The 10865-nt window shown below is 40.1% G+C and overlaps 2 protein-coding genes across 2 annotated transcripts in view; one reads left to right on the forward strand and one right to left on the reverse strand.

Moving 5' to 3' along the window:
- ppp1r9ala (protein phosphatase 1 regulatory subunit 9A-like A) overlaps nt 1-4747 on the forward strand; it is a 23857-nt gene extending 19110 nt beyond the window's left edge. The window contains exons 15-18 of the mRNA XM_010774489.1: nt 359-403; nt 2134-2250; nt 3236-3424; nt 3632-4747. Coding sequence (XP_010772791.1) covers nt 359-403; nt 2134-2250; nt 3236-3424; nt 3632-3790 — 510 coding nt within the window. The 3' untranslated portion in view covers nt 3791-4747. The remainder of the gene's footprint in view (nt 1-358; nt 404-2133; nt 2251-3235; nt 3425-3631) is intronic.
- Nucleotides 4748-5062: 315 nt separating this feature from the next.
- Nucleotides 5063-10587, reverse strand: pdk1 (pyruvate dehydrogenase kinase, isozyme 1). Its single transcript, XM_010774434.1, has 11 exons — nt 10144-10587; nt 9664-9805; nt 9513-9584; nt 9244-9428; nt 8460-8555; nt 8269-8346; nt 7273-7337; nt 7082-7180; nt 6860-6970; nt 6356-6469; nt 5063-6269 (listed from the first exon to the last, which is right to left on the reverse strand). Exons 1-11 carry the CDS (start codon nt 10241-10243, stop codon nt 6129-6131), a joined length of 1203 nt encoding a protein of 400 aa, XP_010772736.1. The 5' UTR covers nt 10244-10587; the 3' UTR covers nt 5063-6128.
- Nucleotides 10588-10865: the final 278 nt, after the last annotated feature.

Below are 10865 nucleotides of genomic sequence, written 5' to 3' on the forward strand. Positions count from 1 at the left end.
AAAGAGTAAAAGTAGTATAAACGTAACAGGAGGCAGGATCCAGACGTGTGCCGTCATTGACTAGTTCTTCTAATTAAGCTACATTAGCAATAACTGGATCCATCTGTTAGCCAGAGCGCTAGCACTGAAGCCTTTGGTGGCTTTTCAATGAGTTTGCAAATAGTGACACCACTCGCCACACAGGCTGCGGTCGCTCGGGCGTTCTTACGATGCTGTTTAATTAGTTCAAGACACGGGTTCAACCAATAAGAAAATAGTAACCTAGAGAAAAGTTTGGGACTCTTTGAAATATGGTACTTTGTGTCAGTGATTTTCTGCCTGGACGTTGACCTCACTGAACCGTGTTTCCTCTAAACAGACAAATCTCTCCTGGTCCTCTTTATTCAGTCGCTCATTAGATTTGGTACAGTATACAGATCCTTGTTTTACCTTTTGATTTGAGATGCCTCTGTAGAGATGACTAACAAGTAGAGTTTTGAGATATGCAAGTTCTCCCCACAACAAACCCTTTATAGACCCTCCAGAAAAACGCGGGCAAAAATCCTTGATTATGCGATTTAAACATGCAGGGTTTTTATGGATTTTATGTGGTGAAATGGCGGAAAGTTGCGAAATATGCGGAAATATGCTAAATATGGACGGGGGAAAAGAATAACTAATTTTTTTAAATATTGGGCTGTCTTATTTATTCTCTCTCACACACAACCTGCCACTAACGTTAAACCCCTTTACTATTCAATTAAACACATTCAATGTTTATTTATTGTAAAAGCAATTGGGCTATTTTAATCACACACACACACACTTCTCCGCCTCATTCTGTTTTCATTTACTCGTTCGTTATCTGACCAGCTTCAATCTTGTAGGCTACTCACTTCGTTTCTTGTAGCCCTCGAAAGGGTTTTGGAGGTTGATGCCTCGGTGAACGTGAGTTGTTTGGCTTTCTTGTCCGCAGCAGCAGAAAGCATTTTAGAATGTCTGAATGAATCAAAGTCGCCCCGTCGATTTTCTCTTATGCTCCAACACACAGTTGCACGGGGTGCAGAATAGTTTCCCCCCACTTTTTGCCCGGTCTTTAATAGAAGTGTTCGTCGGTAAATGAGATGGATTCGATTTTTTCATCTTGGTGTTTTCTCTATCGTGTGAGCTCCACACGTTCACTCTATATACAGTGTTGTTTACATTCTGTGATGCGCGAGCTGATGACGTCACGTCAAGACGAGTTAAAACATTTTTTTCTCAACTTTGTGTGGAAAAATGCGGGGATTATGCGCCCTTTTAAAAATCTGCGCCATTTAGCTGATTATGCGGTAAATAATGCGATCGCAGAATCGCGTTTTTCTGGAGGGTCTACCTTTTAAATCATTCACTGTTTCTTTGGAACTGGGTATGTGGTTTTGTTATTAGAAAACTAAAGTGATAACATGTTTCATATATCTACTTTTTAAAAGCATTGTGGCTTGAATAATAATAACAATCTATAAGAGGAAATAATGAAGCCAAAACTAGTTTTATGGGCTCGTTGCTCCAGCTAATCGCAAGTTTGATCCGAGGTTTGTTGTAACATCAACACCTAACTGTTCTCACTAACTTTCATTACGCAACCTGATTGATAACCTGTTTGATTATTACGCTGCATTCAAAGTAAACTGCATATGAACTTGCAGATAGCTGCTGCAACAGCCTGCAGGTCTAGATCATACTCCGTGTTTCCAAATGTAACACACATTGTGTCTGAAAAACAAGCCACAGTTAGAATATAATACCAATCATGATCACATAGTTAAACCCTTAGCCTCTGCTCAGGTGAATGAAAAAACACAACCCCATACCTAACTTTTTGTATAATTAGTTGTAGCTTAGAGGTTGTGTAGTTTTGGTGGTGGATTTATTTTTTGTATCACCTTGAATGTTGTGCTACATAGTGTCTTGGAGATCACAGTCACTCTCTGCTTAACCACCTGCATTAATCCCACTTTGAATCATTCATTGTAATCATTGTAGTCCTTATGAAAACTGCACTCGCTCCTCACACCTGTAGTGTTGTAAATGTGTGCTTCTCCTAGTGAAGAAGAACTGTTGTTTGCTGATGTGTTGCTTTAGTAAACGGTTCCTTGTTTCCACTTGTTCCAGAGTTTTTCAGTCATAGATGATTCTAGCGCTGCCAGTCCCAGTACAGAGCTCTCTGGGTTAGTCGCTGAACCCAATCTGTCTGGGCGCTCACACACTTTAATCTTCTCTTCCAGCGAGGTGAGTGCTCTCCTTGTTGCGCAGTCACAAAAGCCGTGTGGGACGCCTTGATGCGGCTGAAAGGGGACATTCTCAAGCATGCTCTTTGAGCCCCCCCCCCCTCCCCCCCTTTCAGAGCTGCGATGAACTTGTGAATGCAGAGGGGATAGAAGAGAGCTGCATGTGTGTGTTAAACAAGTCTCTGACTCAGCTTTTATTAAGGCAGATGTGATGTTATTGGTTTTTGTACTATTTTTTTTCCCTCTGTTAAACTGTCAACCAGTGCTTCATGTCCTTCACAAGCTGTAGCCCACCAGAGAACCGTGCTGCCTGCTCTGCTGCCTGCTCTGTGGTGCTTCAGCAGCAGCGGGATCTCATATTAGAAGTTCCAGTGTGTCTCTCTCTCTCTCTCTCACACACACACACACACACACACACACACACACACACACACACACACACACACACACACACACACACACACACACACACACGTACGTAGCCCTGCATCTGAGAATGTTTTGGGTATTTTACTGTCATCGCATGTTTTCTGGGTGCTGCTTTGGAAGTTTGAACAATGCACACAGCTTTGTTCAACAGAACGTGCGCTACATGTTCTTCTTGTTGTTATGCTAATGCTCAAGTTGGCTTTACCTTCTTTCTTTTTTTAAACAGAAACACAGCACCGAGCTGCACCCCCATTAACTTGACATTTTTTCCACCTATAAAAATAATACATTGGATGAAATCTTTTCCAACAGCATTGTTAGACGACATCAACTATATATGTTTGTCTTTATAATGTTTTTGTTCCCTGCACTAGATGTGAATACTCAACACTGAACAATACTTTCTTCTTTAGAGTACAGCAACATATGACTTTCTGCACCCTGCACAGACATTTCCACAATTATGTATTTGAACAAAAAGAATAAAATGGTGACGCTGTGAAGCGAGAGTGTTTTCAGGTTTCTAATATATGCCGGTATTGTCTGTGTGTCTGTAGACTCTGGATGATGAACCAATAACTACAGGGAAAGAGTATCAGTGGCAGAACCGGCCCGTCTCTGAATGGACCAATCAGCAGGTCTGTCACTGGCTGATGGGCATGAATATGGACCAATACACTCCTGAGTTCACAGCGAAGGGCGTGGACGGCCAGCAGCTCCTGAACCTGGACAGTGACAGGTTGAAGGTAAAGACACAGCAATATCAAATGAATCACCTCTGAACTACCTGTATCATAATAGTTCAAAGATGATGGTATTTAATCATGTTTTTGATTATATTCCATTATTATACAATGCCTCTTTGATTACAAAAGCCTTTTCAGCCTTTGACTGCCACCCTGTGGACAGAACATGGTGGCTTTATTTTAAAATCTGCGCCCTTTGTCCAACAGGCACTCGGTGTGTCGAGTCAGAGCGACCGTTCGAATATGAAGAAGAAGCTGAAGGACATGCGCAAGGCCCAGGAGAAGATGGAGAAACAGAAAGAGAAGAAAGAGAAGGAGGTGCGGCGCAGCGGGAAACTTCCAGTCAGTCCGGACTCTTCCTGCTGAGCCAGCAGATCTGTTCTCTGAATGATGCAGCTCATAAAGTTCCTCTCTACCCTGAGCAGCCCTCTTTATTCTCCTGGTGCCGTGATGTTCCCATCACAGTGTGTCACTTCAACAGAACACCTGCAGGAGTGTAACCTGTCCCACTGAGAGACACGTCACTCTTCCTGTTCCTCCCCATAACACACACAAACCATTCTGACTGAAAGATGGGGAATGTCAAAAAACCTGGGTATGTGACCAAAAAAAGATCCTAACATTTGTTACCACTAAAAAGCTAGAAGCTCTAATTATAAAGTCAGATCTAATGTAGTTGTTGAGATCACGCACACATTTACCAATGGAAGTCAAATGTATACTGCTTTTTCAGCATTTTATATTTTTGCTAGTATAACTCACCTGTTTCCATGAACTCTGCTGCAGGACCGGATATTGTACAGTACAGATAAAAGCACTATATTTGTCTTTTTAATCTTCAATGAGCGACGAGGTTTTAAATGTATAAAAAAGTTTTATACATGTGCTTATTAACTGCATATCATTTTTTTACTTTACCATCCCATTGTACATTTTTACTATCTACATTTTTCTACTAAGTAGAATAGCTGTGGTGTTTGCTGAATGAAAAGCAGCAAACAGATCAGATATGGCCGAGGGGAGTTCTGCTTCTGTCCCCTGTGTGTGGAGGATGGTACCATGGCGCTCTGAGTAAACACACACAGCATGCAGGTCTGCTACACACACACACACACACAGAGCGCCGCTCCATCAGGCGGCAGGTGTGTCTACGACAAGGACTTTTGTGAGTCCAGAACTGCTTCCTTTCTTCTTCTCGCGCATGACTCCATGTTCTGTATGCAATACGACATGTTGGACTACAAGAAAATCCTGTTTTCCAACTTTTTCTAAATCAGAGAAATACTTGGTACATACAGCATCAATAAACTAATTTTCACTTTATGTGGTATCCTTGTTTTTGTACGAGTCTCATAGCTCTATTTAATTTGGCTGTGTGAGAGTACTTTCTTGTATATTGATTGATAAAAAGACACCTGAGAAATTCATTCCTATACGGCGCTTTTAAAAACGTGATGTTATTCGTTTATACCTACTTAAGGCTGTAGTTTGTTTTGTTTTATGTACTCCTAAAATATGTCACGAATACTTTTGGAATCTGTCCTAGGGATAGTTACTCAAAGAGAAATCAGTTTCCATCATCACTCCCATCCATCTATAATTCACTCTCAGGAGATGTTTGACACAAATAACCATCTGTTGGTTTGAAATGTTTATTTTTCACTGAACATGACCCATACAGGAAAATGACAGGATGAGTCCTTATAATACACCAGAGCAACCCACAAATAGTTAGCTCTCATACTGCATTGATACATTTTGTGAAAAAAAACAAGCAGCCTCTTTCCAAGTGGCAATACCTCATTTGCAAACTGAGAATTTGAAAAGTAAATTAAAGTGTTCCTAATCCAATAAAACCTCTCAGCCAACTGTCTTTCCTGACAGCTTTTCTGAATTCCAATTATTCAGTTGACTTTAGTTCCATTAAGAACCTGTCACAGATGGCAAATCAAACATGTTTTAAGACGTCCTCGACTAAAGAATAAATACCCTAAATAAAAACCATTTGAACCAATAAGACTTATCAGCAGCATCTTCCAACAGACTTCAAAACAAACAGCGTTTAAATTGTGTAACAAGTTTTCCTTTCCTTACAAGCTTTCACCTTCACGCAGAGCATAAGACATGCACACAGACGGACCGTAACAGTTCAAGTTTAGCTTTCAGCAAAACAAAAGTTACATTTAAGGAAAAGCCCTAAACCAATAAAACAACACAGACACAGCTCACACCATGCAGAGAGTTTCAGTGATTTCATCGGCTTGTTTTAAGTTAATCACAGATATATTGTTAATAGGTTGGTTAATAAACGGCAAACTGCAGGACAGAAATGCCAAAATACGTTTGACGGAAACAGTGATACTGTCCTTGGTTTAAAAACATACTTAATGAGAATGATATTTTATATTGCCCATATGTTGTTGACGTTTTTTTAAACCATACTTTCACAGCAATGTGGTTTTCCAGAAACCTGGTCCAGTTGACTCCCAGTCCCTGCCATTAAAGGTCCCATAAGGAATAAAAAAGGAAACGGTTTTATTTAATTGAGGCTTCTCGACTCAAATCTTCATCATTACAAAACTAATGCCCACTACGAAGAATATGACACGAAATCTTCGTCCTGTTTTCTGAAATCTAGAGTGACGTATTGCCATCTCACACACCAAACCATTCGTTACCAAGCACCTCCGGCAGCCATTTGGATCTAGAAGCTGCGAAACGTGGTCATGTCCTTGGGCTCCTTGCTGGGGACGCACCAGTCGTCCGCCTCTTGGATCGTCTTGTAGTGTTTCCATGCCGACTTGTTGTACACAGGGAGCCTCTCAATGGACTCTGTGGAGAGCGCCTAACAAGGGAATTTAGAAAGTAGAGTTCAAATACAAAGTAAATACTGTCTGAAGAAACACACAAACACACTTTAAACTCTGTTACCCGGATGTAGATCACAGCGTCGGTTCCATACCCCTCCAGAGAGTACAGCTTCAGGTCGCCCTGGAAGTACCGGGCGTACAGACGAGAGATCGGCAGGCCGTACCCGTAACCAGCCTGGAGGGAAAAAAACAAGACTCAAGCCAAACAATCTAAAACATCAGAGCAGAGGGATTCTTTGGCACTGGAACAGTCAGATTTCTGTGTAAGCGGCAACATAAGCAATGTTTGATGAATGTGCTTTTGTTAAATATCAAAGAGTCCTCAGTTCTCCCTATCTGCTGCTTTCAGTATTCTGCTCAAATACAACATATGGCTTGCTAGATTAAAAGGATCATATTTAGATTATTAAACAAATTAAACGTGAAGCTGAAAACAAAAGCACAAATCCTTTTTATTTCAATTTGCACTCTATTTTAAGTAACTGAAACATCTCAGTCAATCTCAGTGTGCTTTTCACAAACTTTCAAATGGCCACAATAAGAAAACGATGCTCGTCGTACTGACCAGCGGAGCGGCGCGGGCCCCGTCGATGCTGGGTCGAGGAGCTGTGGAGTACGTGTAGGTGAACAACCGGTCTATTTTGCGCAGCGGCACGCCTCCTCCACGATCGCTCACCTGAAGAAAAACATCATTATTGAACAGTATCCTCATAGAATAACTCCATTTTCAGTTTCTCCAGGAGTTTATACTGGTTAGTAAAGATGAATGGATGCAGCACAGATGTACCTTGACTGTCAGATCTTCAGTCCCCAGAGCCACCTGTGCATGGATGGGAGGATACTCCATGGCATCGCCGTACAACTCCATGGTGGCACGCATGGCGTTCTGCAAACAATGAAAGCACCCTCAACAGTTGAGCATGAAGAGAAAGGCTGAACAGGCTGTCCAACTATGAGGTTGATAAAAACAAATCTTACCTTAAAAAGTTCAAACACCATATGATACAAGTGAGATGGGACGTAGACCACCGTGATGGGGGAAGCTGTTCAAATAAGCAAAGATAAGACAACATTTCATCAGATACTGAATCAAGCAATTATGTATTCATTCATAATGGAACCTGAATTGCTAAAAGGGATAGTTCATATTTCTGACTATAGTCTAGTACTTTTCCATAGTCAGTCCATTGCCTACAGTAGTAGTTTAATATTACTGTATTGGTTGTTGTTTTTTTACAATACTGACTATTAGAGATGTCCCGATCCGATCACGTGATCGGGGATCGGAGCCGATCACGTGATTTTCAAAAGATCGGAATCGGGAGAAAAAAATCGGGGATCGGGATTTTTTTTTTAAATACTTTTTTATTTTTTATTACAAAACAAAAATGCCCATGTTCAAGTCTTAAAGTCATCCTGAGGCCTTAGTTTTAGTTTCAAATGACAGAACATCATGTATGTGTGTTCTATTGGACCTATCCCCTGTGTACCTGGCTGTCTCTATTTCTCTCAAATCTGGCAACAGAGTGGGCAGGGCGCAGTGTCTAATTGTAGCAGTAAGCTAACGAGTACTGATAAGCTTTATTTTTGTTTTGATCCAATGCTGCACAACTGAACTGATCCAATGCTGCTGTGAAAAAAAGAAGCTATATCCATGTTGGATAGAATATCCAATTTAAATAAAAAAATAACCTTAAGGGACAACTTGAATGCTTTTTTTCCCTCTTAATGCATTGCATAAAGATCGGATCGGGAAAAATCGGTATCGGCTAATTGTCAAAATCAAATGATCGGAATCGGATCGGGAGCAAAAAAAGGTGATCGGGACATCCCTACGAAGAATCTCACAGAATCCCACTTTAAAGCATCTGAACTTTAAGATAATCATTTGATATACAAAGAAATGTATTTGCCTTTAATGTACATAATTAAAAGTGTCTGTGTAACTGAACATGTGTGACCAACATGAATTACCTTTGAATTCCTCCAGCACCAGCTCAGGAGAGTTCATGTAGTACCGGTCACAGAGGTTTCGTGCATTTTCATACGCATCTACAAGGAAGAGGTTTGTTTGAGGGAAGAACAACAAATATATTTTGAGTGACAGTGACATGTATCTGAGCACCTGTCACTGCATGTTCCTCATAAAGGGTTTGAGTTTTCACCTCTGATAACCGCGCTGACACGACAGTTAGGATCAATACTGCCGATGTGTTTGGGATGAGCTGGGTTCACCTTCACCTTCCCCCCGAAGAGGAGAGCTGGAATAAGACACAATAAATCAGACCATGCACTACAGAAATTGTTAATTAAATCCATACACAGTGCATCCAAAATATTAATGTTTTGACGTTTACTTCTCTCTAAACTAATTCATCAAACATCTTTTAATCCAAAATCTATCAAATGTTTTTTTTGGTTTTGTAAATTGATTACTTTTTTTCAATAGACTTTTAATGAAACAAAACAAACATAAAATGTGAAACCTTTTTGGCTCACTATAGATGTGACACCAAAAATCTAAATTATTCTCGCTCCTCACTGCCTAATCTTCAGATAACAAAGAAAAAAGAAAACTCTAAATTTTGTTTCTGACTTCTGATACATACATTTGATGATATCTTAATGTCTGGGCAGGTTAATCGTCCTTTGAGACAAGTCCTTGTTTTATTTCACTTGAATCAACAGCTCATTCAACTGTTGTAGATACGTCATTAAGGTGTGGTCTGTGGATTCCTCTGGCAGTGACATTATTAAAGGTTGCAGAAGGTATCTGCTACAAAAGCAAGATGGCAGCCAGGACTGACTTTAGAAAAAAAAGCCTCAAGTTTCCTGCTAATGGATCAACAGCCTCTTTTGAACACATCTACAAACAAGTGCATCTATCATATTATCAAGACATCACGTCGTTCATGAGATAACCATTTGTTATGAAGAGAATCTACTCACTGTGCTGGTTGAGCAACATCCTGATGGATATCCTGCTCATGTAGAAACGATCAAAAAAATACTGAACATTTTGGCTGACGACGGGGTCCGTGCCGTACGCCTCCTTGTACTCCACAACTCCCTGAGCCATGGTGGGAATTACATCATTGTGCCGATTTCTGACCTTTATAACCGCATCTGTGAAACTAAATAAAACAAAAACTCCAAGGTGATACAAATTAACACACAGGATTGGATCCTCATAAATATAACTGTTTTAATGTACTTACTCATATGTGACTTTTTCATCATCTGCATTTTTGTCTTTGAACTCAAGAATATCCTGAAAACTCTGCATGTACCTGCACACAAAGAAAAATCATAATTCACTTTTTGCAGACTAATTTGAGAGGTTACTTTTAAAGAACTGAAGCTGCGTACCAGCCCTGCACCAGCTTCACTGATGGAGTCCGCAGTAAGTTGTCAGGCAACAGGTTGATCTCCTTCATGATGTTTGCCAACCTCACAGGTAACTCCTGTCTGAGGAAGGCGAAAGAGGTTTTCTCACATGCATTTTCTGAGCCTGAAAACAAATAGAAGAACATCAGAAATCTTGATATATTATAATAAAATAATTGTATGAGAGCCTTTAAATGAGTAATCATTGATGCAAGTGTGTGCTCTGCTTCTGCTGACTGGTTTGGTGGGCTATTCAAGGGGTCACACGTGTGCATGAGGGTTTCCAAATAAAAACCAGGGTAGATACTTTTTTTAAACACACATTTTTCTTGTGAAAACTGATGTTTCTCAAGCCTTTTCAGGGCTCTAAAATGTTATCAAATTAAATAATCACACAATGTTTATACCCTTGCTTTAAATATAGGCACAGATACATATGGTGTGTAGTGTGTTTACTCTTACCAAAATCCAGAAACTGCTTCATTGACAGAGGAGAGGGAGAGAATTTGGAGTAATAGTCAATGTCCTTAACACTGCTCCTCAGAAACCTTAAAATCCTCATTGTGACAGCTCCTGTGGCAGCGGACTATGTGGTTGAGTAGGTGTTAGAGGAAATAGCCTGTTTAATTAGTTTAAATATCCTTACAAGGGCATGCCCAGCTCAGACACGCAGTTAGAAAGCTAATCTTTGTTAGCTTACACGCTAACTCTGCTGCCCACAAACACACTGGTGAAATGAAGGTTCTCCTATGGATTGATGTGGTGACATTTGTGCATCCATAGTAACCGTTCGATATTTCTAAATCACCCTTTACTTAAAATATGAATAGCAAAGATATTTGCAAAAATGTAAACATGGTATGTGTGGATACAGCCCGCTAACCCAAAGAGTCATGACAACTTCAAGATAGTAGACGTGGGTATCTTTGTTTAGACACACTTAAAAAAAACGTAATGGATTAAATATGTTCAGGTTTAATGTTGTAATGACAATATTATCGAAACGCAAAAACTCATATACAATGATTGGGATGTTTTATTTTTGAATGCACAACAAGTATTGGGTACAATCTTAAAAAAAAAAAGTAAACATGAAAAATAAACGTGTGAATTCCAATGTTAACTACTGCAGCCGTTAACAATACAACATGTGCTTTGTGTTCTTCACCTTGTAAAGCAGTATC

Source organism: Notothenia coriiceps, unplaced genomic scaffold (assembly GCF_000735185.1).
Source record: "Notothenia coriiceps isolate Sejong01 unplaced genomic scaffold, NC01 NC01_scaffold00014021, whole genome shotgun sequence".
NCBI lineage: Eukaryota > Metazoa > Chordata > Actinopteri > Perciformes > Nototheniidae > Notothenia > Notothenia coriiceps.